This window comes from Pieris napi, chromosome W (assembly GCF_905475465.1).
Source record: "Pieris napi chromosome W, ilPieNapi1.2, whole genome shotgun sequence".
Taxonomy (NCBI): Eukaryota; Metazoa; Arthropoda; class Insecta; order Lepidoptera; family Pieridae; genus Pieris; species Pieris napi.
Window position 1 is genome coordinate 1,474,281 of NC_062258.1, and position 21,256 is coordinate 1,495,536.

Consider the following 21,256-nt stretch of genomic DNA (forward strand, 5'->3'; position numbering starts at 1 on the left):
TCTTTGTCATATATTTCCAATACCGGTTGAGAACATAAATATCTCTTTATTTGATTAAATGATTCTTCACACTTCTCTGACCACACAAATTTTTAGTTTTTTCTTAATAATTTATGTAATGGATCTAAGATAATCGCGCTCCTTGGTATGTATTCATGGTAAAAGTTAATTTTTCCCAAAAATTGTCTGATATTCTTTTGTGTCTTCGGAGTTGGAAAATGTTTTATCGAAATCAAATTGTCTTTTAACGGTCTTACCGAGTTGTTTTGAATTACATGGCCAAGATACTTTACTGAGTCTGAGGCAAAGGTACACTTCATAAACTTCAATCTAAAGCCTTCTTTTATTATTGCCTCTAATACATTTTTTATGTGTCTTATATGGTCCTCAAAAGTAGAGGAGTAGATTAAAATGTCATCAATATAATTTACAGAATATCCTGTGAGATTGTGCTTTCTCAGAATATTACTTAAAACTCTCTGGAAAATTGCTGGTGATGTTTTTAAACCAAAAGGAAGGCAGGTCCACTGAAAATGGTCATCTTGTGTGACAAATCCTGCTTTATATCTATCTTCCACCCGTAGTGGTATGGCCCAAAATGCTGAGTTTATATCAAGAGTAGTAAAATACTTACAATTTCTTGTCTTAATAATTATTAAATCATCTATTAATGGGAAAGGTTGAGCTTGTGGTACAACAATTTTGTTAAGTTCTCTAAAATCTATACATAATCGAGATTTTCTATTTTCACCTTTTTTAAATGCTAATGTCACTGGCGCAGCAAAAGGACTGTAAGATTCTTCTATTAAATTATTCTTTGTTCTTCGATTTCTAATTTATCTTCTATTGTACATCTGTATGGTATTTTACTACAGTATGTATTTACAAGTAAATCTATGTGAGCTTCATAATCTTTAACTGATCCTATATCATACTTGTCCCTAGCAAAAATAGTTTTATATTTATTTATAACTTCTTCTATCTCAATTTTCTTTTCTTTATCTAAATGATCTGTCTTACTAACAAATTCCTCTGTTTCTATGTGTTCATTGAAATTTATTGCATATATTTTTATATTATTATCTTCATTTCTGTTATCTTTAGACATCCTGTCTATTTTCCTTTGTTCTATCTGCAAGTACTCATTTTGGATTAATTTGAACTTCTTTATCATATCCAATCCGATTATAAAATCCTCAAAATCTTCATTTTCTACTATATATATATATCGACCTCTTCTTCTAAATCAAAGATTTTTATTTTTATTGGCAATTAGATTATCAAGCCATCTGTCTTCTTCACACCATTAACCGTTTTCATATATGTTATATTCACATTGTCTTTTTTTTTCTTTTACTTTAATCAATCTTGAATTTATTAAAGAGATCTGTGAGCCTGAATCATAAACACCGCTCACTTCTAGTTTATTTTCTAATAAAAGCTTGATTTTGATTAATGGTGTACTTACTCGTTTTTTTTCTCAGTATTCATATCTACTTCAATAATCGAATTATTATTTACATTTTTGGCTTTGAAAACCTTTTCAGATTCATTTTTCTTTTTCTTGAACCAACATAACTCCTCCGGATGATATCTAATTCCTTTGTCCAAGGATTCACAAGTCTTACATGGCTTCTTCTCATTAGTTTTATTTTTATAAGAATATAATTTCTTTGTTATAGTTGACTTATTCTTGAAGATCATACCTTCATATTTTCTTATCTCGTTGAACAAATCAGTAGTGTTGTTGAGTTCGTCCCTGTTTAACTTATTCAAGATAAAACCAGGTAAACCAGTTGCAATTAGATCTATCATTGTTCTGGAATCTATCGATTTATTTATGTCTAGTATAAGCCGTTCTTTTTTATAGCATAATCAATTAACAGCCCTTCTTTATACTTGAATGTGAAAGCAGTTGTGACTACATCCCACCCTTGGTTCCTAAAAGTTTCTAAAAATTTGTCTTTCCATTCATTCCATTCAGAATTTACTGATAGTTTAATTACCATCGAGCTATACCAATCCAAACTGGAGTTTTCTAAAAATAATCTCAATATATCTATTTTTGTTTCATCTTTTGTTATATTAAAACGCTCACACTCTTTTTCAAAATTCTCTATCCATTGCACTGCATTAGGATTCTTACTTGTGAATTTTTCAATAATAAATTTCTCTGAAACATTTTTTAAATTATGTTGATTTTCTTTTTTTGTCGTAGATTCTATTAATTTTTCCAGGATATGTTGCAAATTATCATAATTGCCTCTTGGTTGTTTTTTGCTCATTTCCTCTAAATATTGATCTAAAAATTGCATATTACCTTCCTCATCTATATATGTTTTCTTTAGATCTTCATCTAATTTTACCCATATCTTTCTGCTTTGGTGACTTTTCTTTATACTATTTTTTTATTTTTGAAAAAGTGTTCAATTTAACTATATATATATGATGAATCACCGGCTTCAGTTCATCAGGTAAAACATAACATTTTTTCTGTCTTCTGTCAATATTGAAGTTATGGCCAATATATTAGATTTGCCATTGATTGAGGCTATCATCGTAAACTCAAATTGCAGCCGGTCCATCTTTTTTTAATAAACAAAAATGTCGTTTTATAAGGAATATTATTAAGGATTTTTTCTATATGAAAACACAAAATTGTTTCTCTGAAATACAAAGTTTTTATTTTATTTATCACATTTTATAATATAATGCACTTATGGTCTAACTATAATAATTATTCTTACCTGAAATACAAAGAAACGACATTTAATGTTCATTTATCCTTTAATCTATCTTTTTACACTATAATCCACTAAATTAATTTACACGTCATCCGCCATTTTATCGCGTGTCACTCCGACGCGTCAAATTCAAATTAATGAAATATCATTCCATTACATATATATATATATATATATATATATATATATATAAATACGTGTATGGGTACACACGTATATATATATATATAATTAATTAACCTTTATTTAATTTTTAAACCTTTCTCAATAATTTTTATATATAAAAAAAATTAAGAATAAGCTAAATTAAGCTATTGGGCTCATACCTCAAATATAAAGATATACTTTTTCTTAAATAAAGTGCCTGATAAAAGGATTATTCTGATAGGATAAATTATGTAATTTTTTACCTTTATTATATTTTTTAGAATTAAACTAAACCTAATAATATCAAAAATTAAGGTGCATCTTTCACTAAAATATATTTAAATAAATAGAACTTAAATTTCTTTTATTTTTTTTTATTTTAAATTTATTTTTATGTAAATTCTAATAAAATTCTAAAAAAATAAAATAAAAAATATTTTTTATTTTTATTTTATTTTTTAGAACTTTAATTTCTATTTCATCTAATTCATGATTAGGATGTTGAATAGGACTAGAAATTAATTTGTTAAGATTTATCCCCCTAATTTCTAATACAAAAAAATTATTAAATACAGAAGCAGCATTAAAATATTTTCTTACCCAATCAATTGCTTCAATTAATTTTCTATTTTCTATTCTTTTAAAAATGATTTTATTCAAAAATTTTGAAATAAATAATTTTCTTTCAATTATAATTAATTCTTCTTTATTAATAAAAATAGGATCTGCTCCATTTTATTTTTGATTTCCTAATATTATAGAAGGACTTTCTTGAATAAATTGCTTTATTTTAATAACATGACAAAAAATTTCCCCTATAATTCTCCTTTCTTATCACATAAATAATAATTTTATTATAATTGTTATAATGTTAAATGCAATAATTGGTGCTATTAGTGGTTTTAATCAAACTTCAATTCGAAAATTAATAGCTTTTTCTTCAATTAATAATTTTAGCATGATTAATAGCTAGAATAATAATTAGAGAAAATATTTGACTAATATATTTTTTTATATTCATTTTTAAATTTAATTTTATGTTTTATATTTTCAATATTAAATATTTTTTATATTAATCAAATTTTAATTTAATTACAATTATTAAAATATCTTTAATAATTATTTTTTTTTCTTTAGGAAATAAAGAACTTTATTCTTAATTTTTTAATAAATAATAATATATATACATTATTTCTTTTATTTTTATTATATCTAGATTAATTATATTATTTTTTTATATTCGTATTATTTATCTTTCTTTTTTATTAAATTTTTTTAAATTAAAATGATTTAAAATTAAAATTAAAAATAATTTTTTCTCTTTAATTAATTTTTTTTCTTTAATTTCTATGACAGGTTTTTAATTCTTAATACTTTTATATTTTTTTAAGGTTTTAAGTTAAAATAAACTAATAGTCTTCAAAATTATTTATAGAAAGAAAACTAAATCATCTTCAAAGGGGCTTTGCCCAAAAAGTAGCAAAAACTTATAGGACGACATCATTACACGCAGCAACCCTACTGGCCGGGATACTTCCACTATACCTCCGTATTCAAGAAGCCGCTGCCTTATACGAGATAAGAAGGGGGGTCAGCACGGAAATACTGGAGGGCGAAGAATTAGAGAGGAGAGTGAAATACGTAGATCTCCCACACCCGGCGAAACAAACAAAACTGGACTACAAGATGCTCACCAATCCGGAAGAAATCGAAGGACACGGCGGCACACAAATCTATACGGACGGCAGCAAAACAAGTATAGGAGTGGGTGCCGCTTGGACGGAATGGAAAGATGGAATGGAAATAAATAGCAAGATGATTAAGATGGCGCCCCACTGCACAGTTTTTCAAGCTGAATTGACTGAACGCGACTAGCCACATAAATAAAAATAAGCGTGACGCTAAAATATACAGTGATTCTAGGTCAGCATTAGATGCTATTGTGAGTGGACGATCTCTCGATCCCCAGGTAGCCGAGATCCGCCGGAGCCTGGAAGAGTGCCGCAAAAGAGGAACTCATATAAGCCTCTTCTGGGTAAAGGCGCACGTTGGTACGCCAGGGAACGAGAGGGCGGACACGTTAGCAAAAGAAGCGGCGGAAAGACTAAGGTCAAAACCTGAATACGCCGCATACCCCCTGTCATATGTAAAACATCAGATAAGGCAAAAGACTCTAGATGTATGGAATGAACGCTACCTGGGGGGTGAAACAGCTGGAACTACAAAATTATTTATCGCAAATGTTAGAACTGCGTACAAATTAATAAAAGAGAAGCGTTTCACACCCCAGATGGCGCAAATTCTTACAGGGCACGGAGCCTTTGCACATTACCTTCATAGGTTTAAAATTAGGACAAGCCCAGCATGTGACTGCGGCGATGAAGAACAAACAGTAGAACATGTGCTCATACATTGCCCTATTTTCGCATCGTCCAGGCACGACCTGGAGCAACAAATGCAGATGACTGTAGACCGTAACGGCCTACAGGACATGTTAATAAAGCACAGATCGTGCCTGGAACGGTTCTGCGAAAAAATTGTGGAATATATAAAGGCGGCAAACAAAACCCCAAGAACCCCGTTCTCGCGAGGAATTGCGTCCCGGCTCGCCCATGAATATTGTTAACAAAAATATTACAGATGTAGCCGGGGCGTCTTTCGCGAGACGTGTGATGTGCAAAGGTCCCTGGACACAATGGCAGGGGAGTAGAAAAGTGATATATAAAAATAAAAATAAATAATTTCAATTTTATATCATAATTGAATATAAGACTTAATAAAAGAGAAAATTCTCGTTAATAAATTTACAATTTATCGCTTATAACTCCGCCATTTTATTAGCGAAAATGACTTTATTCTACTAATCATAAAGATATTGGAACTTTATATTTTATCTTCGGAATTTGATCAGGGATAGTAGGAACATCTTTAAGTTTACTTATCCGAACTGAATTAGGAAATCCAGGATTTTTAATTGGTGATGACCAAATTTACAATACTATTGTAACAGCTCATGCTTTTATTATAATTTTTTTTTATAGTTATACCTATTATAATTGGAGGATTTGGAAATTGATTAGTCCCATTAATACTAGGAGCTCCGGATATAGCTTTTCCCCGAATAAATAATATAAGATTTTGATTATTACCCCCTTCTTTGACTCTTGTTATTTCAAGCAGAATCGTAGAAAATGGAGCAGGAACAGGATGAACAGTGTACCCCCCACTCTCATCAAATATTGCTCATAGAGGTTCATCAGTAGATTTAGCTATTTTTTCTTTACATTTAGCTGGAATTTCTTCAATTTTAGGAGCAATTAATTTTATTACAACCATTATTAATATACGTATTAGAAATATATCTTTTGATCAAATACCATTATTTGTATGATCAGTAGGAATTACAGCTTTACTTTTACTTCTTTCTTTACCAGTACTTGCAGGTGCAATTACAATACTTTTAACAGATCGAAATTTAAATACATCATTTTTTGATCCTGCTGGAGGAGGTGACCCAATTCTTTATCAACATCTATTTTGATTTTTTGGGCATCCAGAAGTTTATATTTTAATTTTACCAGGATTTGGTATAATCTCTCATATCATTTCTCAAGAAAGAGGAAAAAAAGAAACTTTTGGTTCATTAGGGATAATTTATGCAATAATAGCAATTGGACTTTTAGGATTTATTGTATGAGCTCATCATATATTCACAGTAGGAATAGATATTGATACCCGAGCTTATTTTACATCTGCAACAATAATTATTGCTGTTCCTACAGGAATTAAAATTTTTAGTTGATTAGCAACACTTTATGGAACTCAAATTAATTATAGACCTTCAATATTATGAAGATTAGGATTTGTATTTTTATTTACTGTTGGAGGTTTAACTGGAGTAATTCTAGCTAATTCTTCAATTGATATTATTCTCCATGACTCATATTATGTTGTTGCTGATTTTCACTATGTTTTGTCTATAGGAGCTGTATTTGCTATCTTAGGAGGATTTATTCAAACATTTCTTAGGATTAGCAGGAATACCTCGACGATACTCTGATTATCCAGATAATTATTTATCTTGAAATATTGTTTCATCTTTAGGATCTTATATCTCCTTAATTGCAACAATTATAATAATAAAAATCATTTGAGAATCAATAATTAATCCTCGAATAATTATTTTTTCATTAAATATACCTTCATCTATTGAATGATACCAAAATCTTCCACCAGCAGAACATTCTTATAACGAATTACCAATTATAAGTAATTTCTAATATGGCAGATAATATGTTATGGATTTAAACCCCATTTATAAAGGTTTTCCTTTTTTTTAGAAATGACAACCTGATCAAATTTTAATTTACAAAATGGAGCTTCACCCCTTATAGAACAAATAATTTTTTTTCATGATCATACTTTAATTATTTTATTAATAATTACTATTTTAGTAATATATTTAATAATAAATTTATTTTTTAGTAAATTTATTAATCGATTTTTATTAAAAGGTCAAATAATCGAATTAATTTGAACTATTTTACCTGCTATTACTTTAATTTTTATTGCATTACTATCTTTACGGTTATTATATTTACTTGATGAATTAAATAATCCTTTAATTACCTTAAAATCTATTGGTCATCAATGATACTGAAGTTATGAATATTCATATTTCAAAAATATTGAATTTGATTCTTATATAATCAATGAAATAGATAAACTAAATAATTTCCGATTATTAGATGTAGATAACCGAATTATTTTACCAATAAATAATCAAATTCGAATTTTAGTTACAGCAACAGATGTCATTCATTCCTGAACTATCCCTTCTTTGGGAGTAAAAGTTGATGCTAATTCAGGACGTTTAAATCAAACTAATTTTTTTATTAACCGACCAGGAATTTTTTTTGGGCAATGTTCAGAAATTTGTGGAGCTAATCATAGATTTATACCTATTGTTATTGAAAGAATTTCTATAAATAACTTTATTAACTGTATTAATAATTATTCATCATTAGATGACTGAAAGCAAGTATTGGTCTCTTAAACCACTTTATAGTAAATTAGCAATTACTTCTAATGAAAGAATTAGTTAATTTATAACATTAGTATGTCAAACTTAAATTATTACATTAGTAATATTCTTTTATTCCTCAAATAATACCTATCAACAGATTTTTTTATTTTTTTATTTGTATTTTTTTACTATTACTATTATAAATTATTATATTAATTGTAATTTAAACTTAAAATCTAAAATTAAAAATAATCTAAAAAAAAATTATTTAATTTGAAAATGATAAATAATTTATTTTCTATTTTTGATCCATCAACAAACATTTTTAACTTATCATTAAATTGAATAAGAACTTTTATTGGGTTAATATTTATCCCATTTTCTTTCTGATTAATTCCTAATCGTCATTTTTTAATATGAAAATTTATCATTACAAAACTTCATAATGAATTTAAAATTTTACCTAATTTTGAAAAAAATAAAGGATCAACTTTAATTTTTATTTCATTATTTTTGTCTTTCTAATATTAATTATGTACGTTTAGGAACTCGAAGTTTATTTATAAATAAGGGGATAATAAATTTTATACCTTCAATAAAATTATGATGATTTTTATTTATAGTTGGGAATATAGCGGCACCTCCTACAATAAATTTTTTTGGGGAATTAAAATTAATTAATAGTTTAGTTAGATGATCATGAGTAACAATAATTATATTAATATTAATTTCTTTTTTTAGAGCAGGATATAGTTTATATTTATTTTCTTATTCACAGCATGGAGTTTATAATTTAGGTTTATACAGATTTTATTCTGGGGTTTCTCGAGAATATTTATTATTATTTTTAATTGATTTCCTTTAAATATTTTTATTTTTAAATTTGATTTTAGAATTTGGATTTAACTTAAATAATTTAAATAAAATATTGATTTGTGGAGTCAAATATATGGAATTCCATTATAAGTTATTAAAAATAATAATTCTATTTGTTTTATTAGATTTTTTTTAATTTATATTTATATTAATAAATATAGTATTTATATTATATTTTTTAATAAGAAATACTGTTGTTTTTTTAGAATGGGAAATTTTATCTTTTAATTCTATAAATATTGTTTTTTCTATCTTATTGGATTGAATATCTTTATTATTCATAATATTTGTTTCTTTAATTTCTTCCTCTGTAATTTTTTATAGAAAAAGTTATTATAAGTTCTGAATTAAATTTAAATCGTTTTATTATTTTAGTTTTAATATTTGTTTTTTCTATAATATTATTAATTTTAAGACCAAATATTATTAGAATTTTTTTGGGTGGGATGGTTTAGGTTTAGTTTCTTATGGTTTAGTATTTTTTTATCAAAATATTAAATCTTATAATGCTGGTATATTAACTGTTCTATCTAATCGAGTTGGGGATGTAATATTATTAATGGTTATTGCATGGATAGTTAATTTTGGGAGTTGAAATTTTATTTTTTATTTAGAGTTAATAAAGATAGATTTTTGTTCATGAGTAATTAGTTTTTAATTATTTTAGGGGCTATAACTAAAAGTGCTCAAATTCCTTTTAGAGCTTGACTTCCAGCCGCTATAGCTGCCCCTACTCCTGTTTCAGCTTTAGTTCATTCATCAACTTTAGTTACAGCTGGGGTTTATTTATTAATTCGTTTTAATTCTTTGTTAATTGGGACAGAATTTTTAAAAATGTTATTATTAGTTTCTGGTTGTTATGGTTGGCTGTTTATGAATTTGATTTAAAAAAATTTATTGCTTTATCAACTTTAAGTCAATTAGGATTAATAATAAGAATTTTAAGAATAGGATTTAGAGATTTAGCATTTTTTCATCTTTTAACTCATGCTATATTTAAAGCTTATTATTTATATGTGCTGGGATAATTATTCATATATTAAATGATAATCAGGATATTCGTATAGGAGGTCTAAGAATTTATATTCCTATAACTTCCCTTTGTTTTATTATTTATAATTTATCTTTATGTGGAATTACATTTTTATCTGGATTTTATTCTAAAGATTTAATTTTAGAAATAGTGAGAATAAGTAATTTAAATTTTATTATTTTTTTTCTTTATTATTTTTCTACTGGATTAACTGTTTTTTATTCTATTCGTTTATCTTTATATTTAATAGTAAATGAATTTAATTTATTTAGAGTTTATAATTTATACGATGAAGATTATACAATATTAAAAAGAATGATTTTATTATTATTTATAAGAGTAGTTTCAGGGAGTTTTTAAGTTGATTTATTTTTAGTTATCCTTATATGATTTTTTTACCAATTAATTTAAAAATTATACTGATTTATGTAAGAGTTTCTGGGATTATTATGGGATGATTAATTAGTTCTATAAATTTATATTCTTTAAATAAATTTTTAAAATTTTTTAATCTGAGAAGTTTTTTAGGGGGAATATGATTTATACCTAGTTTATTTACTTATGGGGTAAATTATTCTGTTTTAAAGTTAGGGGATAGTTTATCCAAAAATATTGATTTTGGTTGAAGAGAATTATATAGAGGGCAAGGTTTTTATAATATTTTAAAAAATTATTCAATTATTTTTAATATAATAAATAATTTTAAAATTTATTTATATAGATTTGTTTTATGAATGTTATTTATATCTATATTTATATTGAAATGATTTTAATTACTTAAATTGCTCAATTGTAGAGAGATTAAGATATCAAGGTGATAATTTATCTTTAGGTATAATTTATAAAAATTGAAATTTTATTTTTACATTGAAAATGTAAAGTTTTTAGTAAACTATATAAATTTAAACAATTAAATTAGAAATATTAATGGTAATTAACCACTAAAATTAAGTTAGCAGCTTAATATAAAATATTTCTTTAAATGGAATTTTGTATTCAATAATATCATTAACAGTGATATACCTCTATTTGGTTTCAATTAAGTAAATAAGGAGTATTTTACTCTATCTTTTAAGTCGAAATTAAATGCATGGGAATTGCTTCTTATTTAAGAAAAAATAATTTTTAATATTTTTTGAATGCAAATCAAATGTTTCTTTTTAAACTATTTTGCTAATATGTTCAATTTAATATTTTTTGATTTCATTCATGATGACATGACCTAATAAAAGTATAATTATAAAAAAAAATCTTGTTTTAAATCAAATATAGATATTTGTTATAGTAAATGATGGAATGATTGGGAAAATTAAAGCAATTTCAACATCAAAGATTAAAAAAATTACAGTAATTAAAAAAAAATGGGGTCGGACTTATAAGCTAGCCGCAAGAATTTGGGGATGATTAATATTGGATTATGTTGCGGTTGGTTTACCCTTTTAAATGAAACTATAAATAATTAACTTCATGTGGTTTTACAAGTACATAATATTTTCATTCTTCAAGCAAAAAGCACAAAAAACAACAGCTATTTAGAATTAAATTTTATTTTAACTATTCCACGACAGATGGCGCTTTAATCAATTTACTAAATTATTAAAAATAGACTACACTAGCTCTTTTAATTAATTAAACTACTACATGTAGTCGATAGAGGGCGCTACCATCAATAAAGTTATTAATGCAATTTAATGTTCAATGAAATTCGCATATGTACAAATCTACTTATAGTAATTATAAAAATAATATATAATATTTTAAGTACTACACAGTCTTACGAGTACCCTTAAGGCCGAATTTTATAATTCAAGACAAGGACAGCAACATTCTTTCTTTACAATGATCATAGACAATACGACCTACGTTTAATACAACAGACATTTTGCCGAAATAAAAAACCGTTCACTCCTCTTGGCTGGAACTCTCGGAAGACGAGTCCAGCTGAGCAGTTCTGGTGGTCGGCGTGCGTTCCGTGGTTTTATTCGGCATTGTCAACTCGCCGAGAAGATTACTGAAAAAAAATAATATAATAAGTTATTTAATTAATATTAAAAAGTGATTTGTCAAATGATCCCACGGATGGCGCTGCGCCAATAATAAAACATTTTTGGTCTACTCACGCGACATCATCAGCGTCCAACTTCCAGTTGAAGAACTCGTCACCGATGTTGAAAGTCAGATTCGATCTCATCACCAGACGGACGGGACGACCGTCGTTCGACTGAAATAATACGTCGTTAAAAACTTTATAAACTCCTCGGGCTTATAACTAAACGGCTGAACCGATTTTGGTGGAATCGAGAATGGTTCACAATTATGACGTCGGGTCACAAGTGATTATATACAATACGTAAATTTGTTAAACGTGACATAGGCTATATAATACTGCAACGCAACAGCGCAGGCGCAACGGGACAGAAATAGGTAGATTAAACCTTCGACTGATACCGTATTTGTATGAAGCCGAGCTTAGTGTAAAAAAAAACACAAATTTAGTTAATTTGCTCATACCCACAGAATATTTTTATACATTTCAGTTCATTATTAGTCATTTCATTTTCAATACCTGTATTTGCGTCCCCTTAGCGAAGCTCTCCTCAATGCGTAGTTTATCATAATTTTTAATCAAATTATCATCAGCACTCATTAATTTGTATCTCTCTGTGTCACCTTTGACATATGTCACATCTGTCAGACTGTCATCTGTCACTCCCGCGTCCGTCAATTTTGACGTTCGCTCGGACGCTTTGCCTAGATCTGTTCCATACACATCGACGCTTTGGAAGTCTTTACGAACGTTTTCCGTCGGTGATAGAACTGTGTCCGGTTTGTCTTCATCATCGGCGCCATCGCTGCTCTCATCGTAACGTTTATAAATATCATCCGGTCGTTCAGGATCTGGTGAATTAACAGTTATGTCATCTATAGCCGAGCTTTGTTAAGGGAAGAGTGGAGTAGACTGGATTTCTTAGCTTTTTGTATAGATTAGATCTGTGGAGCTTTAGTGACATAGACGATCGTGTCTATGAATAAACTTTTTTCTTTAATTTTAAAAAATAAACATGTCTTTTATTGAAACTGAGTGTCTAAGAGAAGCAGTAAATAAATTGAAGAATGATATTCAAAGTAATAATTCTATTATAGACGATTTACGATGCCAAATAAATAAGCAACAACAGTGGAACAGAATGAACTAAATTGTTCATTCTGTTCCACTCGAGATTGTTGGGCTGCCACAAACCAAGAATGAATCTACTTGCGCCTTAGTAAAAATAATAGCAAAACATGCAGACGTAGTATTGCGGGATGATGAGATCGAATTTGCTAACCGCATACAGCCGAAGCAATCTATGCCAGGCAAAGCAAAAACAATCGTGGTGCGCCTGAAAACACGCGAAATAAAAGACAAAATATTATCTGGCTTACGTAAAAAACGGGGAATCCATACATCTGATATAGGAATGTCAGGGGATTCAAAAAGATTCTATATAAATGAGCATTTGACCCCAGATAATAAGCATCTTCTTAAAAAGGCGAAAGCGCTGGCAATCGATAAAGGTTTTAAATACGTATGGGTTCGTAACTGTGGAATTTTTTTACGCCGAAACGAAGAGTCCCCTGCTATAACCATAAATTTCGAACGGGATTTGGAAAAAATAAATTGATAAACCTACTTTTATTTGTTAATCGTATATATCATTGGGGAGTAGTTGCGTGTTTCATATTAGATTTAAGATATTTCCTTTGTTTTTGCCTCTTTAAATTACTACACGTGATTTTCTGGTTCCATATGGGCCAAAATTTTGTGATGATTTTAACGATACATAAGTTCAATATTAATCTTAGTATTATAGACTACTTAAACTGTTCATTTCAAAACCTAAGATTTCATTGTTCATTGAAATATAATTATAGCACCTTAATAACAAAGCCAAATAACAAAGTTATATTAAAAGTTTACACTAAAGTTGGTACAATCTCTAGGTATTTCGATGTTTGACAAAAGTTTAACTTTATTTTATCAAAACGTTCGTGGCTTGCGTACAAAATCAAACGAATTTTATCAAAATCTTCTTACTTGTACTTTCGATGTTATTTTAATAACTGAGTCATGGCTTAATAGCAGTTTTTATGATAATGAACTGTGCAGTGATGAGTACCAGATGTTTCGACGTGACAGAAGTAAAGAAACCTCCAGTAAAAATATAGGCGGAGGGCTGCTGATCTATGTATCTCGTTATTTACAAGCATATGAGAGGGCGGAGTGGAACTGCAATAGTGTTGAAACACTCTGAATAACTATACCCCATAATTCATTGGCAGTCAACGACCGGCGCAGTCTCCATATCGGTCTTGTCTATATACCTCCAGACTCTATGCAGGCTAAAAGACTTGAAACGTTTATTTCCTCGTTTAGCCACATAATGGACACAAATATAAGTGATAACTTTATAATAGTCGGTGACTTTAACCTCCCAAATATTAATTGGACGCCTTTGGGACCCATTCATCCATCCCAAAAGCACAAATAAAATATAACTTTCGTCGTGCTAACTACGAGGATATTAATAAAGCGTTGTCGAATATTGATTGGGTAAAAGTTTTAATTGGAGGTACTATTGATGAAGTGACAGGTAGTTTCTATGTAATATTAGATAAAATAATTTCAAGTTTTGTCCCTAAAAGCCGGAGTACTGGCAGAAGGAAATTTCCTATTTGGTACTCAAGCTCTTTGAAACATATAATAAAAGATAAATTAAAAGCTCACAAGCGTTGGAAAACTTATAGGAATCCAAGAGATTATGATGAATTTTCGCTGTTACGCGCTAGGCAAAAACTTGTATCTAAGAAGTGCTTTGATATGTATGAGAAGAGTATCCAAAATAATTTGAGTAAGGATCCCAAAGCGCTGTGGTCATATCTGAGAAACAAACGCCAATGTAGCCCAGGCTACCCTAACACAATGATTCTCGGAGATGAAGTCTACTATACAGAAGCAGACGCTTGTGAAGGGTTCAACAGGTTTTTTAAAAGTGTTTTTCAACACCCAGATGATAGTTACAATCTTCAACACCTACCTGAATCCGATTATACATGCAACCAAGTAGTACTGACCGAGGATGAAGTCTGTAGGGAGTTGAAATATTTAAATATTAATAAAGGTTCAGGGAGTGATGGAATACCTTCAATTTTTCTCCAAAAATGCTATAGACAACTCTCTAAACCCTTGACAAATATATTTAATCAGTCGCTTAATGTATTCTGTAGTTTCCCATCCAAATGGAAAGAAGCCCACATTGTTCCGATCCACAAAAAAGGGTCTAGAAATAAAATAGAACATTATCGACCAATTTCAATTCTAAATTCGTTTGGTAAATTATTTGAAAAATTAGTTAACAAAACGTTGAGTCCTCTTATCCTAAGACAATTACCACATCAGCAACATGGTTTTACAAAAAATCGTTCAACTGTCAGCAACCTCACCGTTTTCACCGAGTACATATTAAAGGGAATGGACGAAGGAGAACAAATTGATGCGACCTATAAGGATTTTGAAAAAGCTTTCGATCGAGTTGATCATGTCATTCTCCTACATAAGCTATTAGCGCTAGGAATCCGTGGGGATCTATACAGATGGATCAAATCCTATGTAACTAATAGAAGGCAGGCGGTAGTAATGGGTGGACATAGGAGCACATTTATAAACGTGACATCCGGTGTACCTCAGGGCTCTATACTGGGTCCGCTGTTGTTTAATGCTTATCTTTATGATATACAGAATTGTTTCAAGTATTCAGAATATCTTATGTTTGCAGATGACAAAAAAATATTTCCAAAAATTAAATCTATAGAGAACTGTGTTCAACTTCAACAGGATCTTAGTAGATTGGAAATTTACAACAAAAGAAATAAACTATCCTTAAATATTGGAAAATGTAGTAAAATTACTTTTACTCGCAAACATAAGAAAATACAATTTTGTTATAAGATAAGAGATACAACAATTAAACAGGTGAATTTGGTTAGAGACTTGGGGATACTACTAGATGATAAGATGTCTTTCTCAGAACATAATATAACAGAAAAAGCATATAAACAACTTGGATTCGTCAAACGAGTATGCAAATCTTTCAGGAATATAAAATGTATAAAATGCCTGTACTTTGCTTTTGTTAGGAGTACACTGGAATATGCATGCACTGTTTGGTCCCCAATCTACAAGAAATACATTGAAGCAATAGAGAATATTCAAATAAAGTTTCTTAAGTTTTTAAGTTTTAAGGATTTCCGAAAGTACAGTAGCTATATAAATTCCTGCAAGTACTTTGGTATTGAATCATTAGAATGTCGACGTAAACAATATGACCTTATATTTTTACACGCTATTTGCAACGGTTTAATTGACTGTCCTGACTTATTGCCGCTTTTACTTTTTCACGCCCCTTCTTCACACAATACAAGGCAAACGCAACTATTTAAAATTCCTCGGTTTAATTCAAACTATTTGCGTAACTCAGTCATGCATCGTATACCTTCAGATTATAATAGGAATTACCAGCAAATAGAAATATTTAATGTATCTAAAAAATGCTTAAGAAATGATATAAAAAATCTAGTATCTTTTATTAGATAGAATGGCTTTGTTATTCCTTCTTTATAATAAATATGTTGTAATGAACTGTGAATCGTAGAATTTAGAATTTACATACATACATACATATATTCTTTGTAATTTTTTTGTATTTTTTGTATTTGTATAGGTGTAACTGTGTTTTATGTATGTTTAAATGTGTATTCCATTTTTGGCTCTTGTGTATAGTGTAATTTTTTGAATATTGTATAGTACTTGTAAGTAGCTGTAGGAATACCATTAAGCAAATAAATAAATATATACTCTTATCGAATAACAAATTAGATTAGTCAATGATACGATGTATGCTTTGCAGACCGTAATTACGGGAAATTGCGGGTAGGCACAAAATGTCTACGTATCTGAGGTTAATCAGGTCTTGCAATGACGAGATTACGGATATTGACAGCCAAACCTTCGTAATAATTGAATTGATCATGCGATGTTTGTTTAGGACCATAATGATGGTAAATTGCGGGTAGGCGCAAAATCTTACCTACAAATGGTCTGAGGTTTGTCAAGACTAGCAATGAATAAGGAGAGATTTGGAATATTGACAGCCGAACATAAGTAATATTCAAATTGAACATATGATATTAATTTCTGATGTTTGGAAATTGAGGGTAGACGCAAAATGCCTATCTGAGATGAGATTAGTCATATCAATGAACAAGGAGAGATTTCCGATCTTCTGCAACTAAAGCTTCATTCACATGAGATATCGTATAATAATCGCTAAATAAGCAAAACGTAATTGGCGAAGAAGGTTAATAATGTACGCAGCCTTAGGCGAGACTGAGTTCCCAGGACTCATCGTATTGAATCACGAATACCGTGACTGTGCTCTATCGGTTAACATTCACTGATGCACCTTTACCACAGTAAATTAACTTATAGTTAGGAAATAATAAAATTCCTTTAAGTAGGTATACGGATCTTAATTTAGTTAAATAATGTTTAAACTCATTTATTATCCGAATATAAGACAGATGCTTATTGTGCAGTAATATACGTATATTTTGTCATTATTCAGAAACACACTAAATTTTACAATATTCTTTACCTACATAGTAATAGTTAAAATAATTACAAATTAATAAAGATAGTTTTTTTTTAAAAGTTTACATATTGGTGGACTCAAATTCCGTACTTAGACCCTAACTAGGTTCGATGTGCGTAACTGACTGATGTCGTGGCTAACTAAGCAAGCCTAGCTCCTTCCAGAAGCACAGAAGTCTCCTGAGATCTCGCTGCTCCGAGGATTTACCCAACGTACAGATAACAATTACCTTACTATAAGTTCTATAGACTGCGCCCTTTTGTTTTGGCATTCATGAGCTATGAAACATAATGTAAATTGGCATGAATTGTTGTGTGGTTTTCCTTTAGTGAACATTGTCGATACTTATCTGTTCACCTTCCTTCTCTCTACACTGCCTTTTCCCACCGCTTCTACTGTTACCTCGGCCCTTTTATTTACAACAAACTAAATCGCAAGCTGAATATTCACTTACTCTTATCCTTCAGTTGTAAAAAGAAGGTCACTGCCTACATACAAGGTCTCAACTATGATGAGACTGAAAACTTAATCCAACCAATGGTCTAACTTACAATTTATAGCTTATTTTTGATTTACTATTTATTTTTATACTTATTTATGTACTGTTATCTATTTATCTAAGTACTAATATATATATATTTATCTAAGTACTAATATATATATATATATAATAATATATATAATAATTAGCACGGATGTTATATCGGCGCGATTGCACACCTACATATTTTAATTAGGTACCTCTTTTCTCCATGTTACATCTGTAAAATGTCCTTATTAATAATTTACTCTTGTTACTGGTTACTTTTTACACCATGTGGGGAGAGGCTGGTGGTCTGAGATACAAGCCCTGCTTAGTTCAGTCACCAGTCTCTCACAATCTTATAATGTTTCCTTGCGACAATATATCTGTTTCTTAATATTTAGTTAATATCAATGTAAGATTGTGGAGAAAAATAAAGATTTTTATTATTTTATTATTTATTATTTATTATTATCTATAATGACAACGCAACTTATCGCTGAGAAATGGTAGGCATAGTAAATCAAATAATCAATTTAAGCAAATGTCTCATAAGACATTCTTCCAAATCTTAAAAGGCCGGCAACGCACTCGCGAACCCTTTTGCATTAAGTGCCCAGGTTCATGTATAATTAAACATCAGATGAGCCCTTATTTATCGAGGTTTCCAAATGCGGGTAGGTGTTTGACACACATCGTCGATTTCTATGTTGCCAAAGTGTGTCATTGGATTTTACATGAATGATACTTAAAAACGAGTTGTATGTAAGACGTATGTTGTGACCCACGACAGTGTTGTCAAGCATTCGTACCAAGAATATAAGGATATAGGCACCAAATAGAATTAATTCAATAAAACATGCAAAGACACATGCAGATGCACTAAAATTATAGATTTGTATGTGTGTGTGAATGTATAAGATTTGATAAACTTAAATGATTGAAAATTGTGTGTACGTTTACTAAACAATAAACATATATTACTAACGCGTGATATGCAGTAATATTATTCCATATTTAAAAATATTAAAAGAAAATTAAAAAGCTTTTATAAAAAGTTTAATCAAGCATAGCGAACTATCAAAAGAGTTAACTTGAAAGAATAAAATATATTACCGGTAACAAAGCTTTCCCGTACGCTTGGCTAAGTTTTTGTTCGACGCTCTTAACCAAATAACACATTAAACACATTTTAATAATATTAAAACGCCAGAAGGAAAATTAAATGAAAATTCAAACGCTTTATTGCATTGCTTCCGAAATATTTATTTATGTAGATTTTGGTTATTTTTCCATTTCCAAGTATGAACCACTTGGTAAGAGATGTATTACTTTTTTTATTTATACTTTTCTGCGCCTTATATATCACGTCACTTATCTTTCCTTGAGCCCTTAATTGTCTCCATTCCCTTACCATTCCATACCCTAAGACACTAATTGATCTAATTTTGTTGAAAATTATTGATAATTGGTTTTATGTATAATCTAACTATTTAACCATTATTGAGTTTTGCCAAAAGATATAATAGACTAGTTATCCAAGTGGCTTCAGCGTACGTCTCTCATCTCTGAGGTCGTAGGTTCAATGCTCGGCTGTGCACTAATGGACTATATTTCTATGTGCTCATAGAGAAAACCGGCTTGCATTAGAACCAAAAAGTCGACGGCGTGTGTGCACAATAGGATCACCTACTTGCATATTAGATTGACAACTGATCGTGATAGATCTATACAAATTTTATTTTTTTTTATTTTATTTTTTATTTTTATTGACAATTCACACCAATTGACCTAGTCCCATGCTAAGCTGGTGAAGCTTGTGTTATGGGTACTAGGCAACGGATATACATACATATTATAGATAGATAGACATATAAATACATATTTAAACACCCAAGACCTAAGCACAACACCAAAATGCTCATCACATCGATGTCTTGTCTCAGCCGGGGATCGAACCCGGGACCCATGGATTCGCAGTCAGGGGTACTAACCACTAGACCAATGAGTCGTCGAAATACACTAATCTGAGGCACAGACCTAAAAAGGTTGTAGCGCCATTTAATTTGTTATAATAGAAGTATCTAGAAAAACATCCTTCTAGCACACTAGCTAGATTTATCTTGAATACAATAAATCTAAAATTTAAAACACACCATAAAAATTTGTCAGGCACAGGAGACTGATCACCTACTTACCTATTAGATTGAAAAATGATCTCGATAGATCTATACAAATGCACTAATCTGAGGCCCAAAACTAAAAAGGTTGTATCGCCATTGATTTTGTTATAATAGAAGTAACTAGAAAAACATCAGCACACTGGCTAGTATACATTATCTTGAAAACAGACAAACACGCCAAAAATGAAATACTCCATGCTCTCTAGTAGCTGTCGTAGGAAACGCCTCAACCATTTATCACAAAACTATATAAAAAGCAGATGAATGAACATAGAAATCCAATTAGATGCCGAACAAAGGAGCTTGAAATATTACTCGACACGATCGATAATTCACTTTCACTTGTTTTTTAAAAAATATTACGCGATCGTGTCGCCATTGTGGTTGAACATTTATCTGCGAAAACACGATTAATGAGTTTGCATTGAGACTCCGGATTATAGAGTACTTCCGTAACTTAGGATAAATAAAAAAGTGCGTGCGTACAAAGTACGTGTCAGAAGTGAAACATCTTTAGCAAACTAATTTTTAAGTCTTGTTCATATTTATACAAATCTAAAACATTAGAATTAAACGAAACTTAGGGGAACGAAAAAGGAAGATATGTTATGAATTTTATGAATTTAATTGCCATTAAAATATTAAGTCTCGAAAATTTAATACAAATTATATTTTTTTTATATATTTATTTTTCGATGATAAAAACACGTGGCATTTTAATTTACAATTCGTCATTTGAGATTTCAATAAATTATTTTATCATAAAATATCAAATACTAATATTTCATAAATTCTCTTCACGAAATTTTAATTTTGAAAATAGAATTTCTTTAAGGTAATTCGCCCTTCTCACTCTCTCAATCGTTCTCTCCCTTTTCTTCGACAAAAAACTGCACATCTTCGTGACGTTTCCGTAAAAAATTACCCTCATGCGCCTAAAGAAGTCACTTCAATAAATAAAAAAAATAGCCTATACATATAAATAAGGATAACATTGTTATTATTGTATTTAATAATTGTACACGACCTCCGA

The 21,256-nt window shown here is 29.5% G+C and overlaps 1 protein-coding gene and 2 pseudogenes across 1 annotated transcript; all 3 read left to right on the forward strand.

Annotated features, from left to right (window-relative positions):
- Positions 1 to 3,327: 3,327 nt before the first annotated feature.
- Positions 3,328 to 4,281, forward strand: LOC125062050 (NADH-ubiquinone oxidoreductase chain 2-like; the record flags this gene model as incomplete). The annotated part of the gene is given in 5 exon segments (XM_047667661.1): positions 3,328 to 3,843; positions 3,845 to 3,900; positions 3,902 to 3,966; positions 3,969 to 4,249; positions 4,252 to 4,281. Coding segments are annotated over 5 exon segments (948 nt in total), but the record flags the coding sequence as incomplete, so codon positions are not given.
- Positions 4,282 to 5,708: 1,427 nt separating this feature from the next.
- Positions 5,709 to 7,912, forward strand: LOC125062000 (annotated as a pseudogene).
- A 704-nt stretch (positions 7,913 to 8,616) lies between these two features.
- LOC125062001 lies at positions 8,617 to 10,452 on the forward strand (annotated as a pseudogene).
- Positions 10,453 to 21,256: the final 10,804 nt, after the last annotated feature.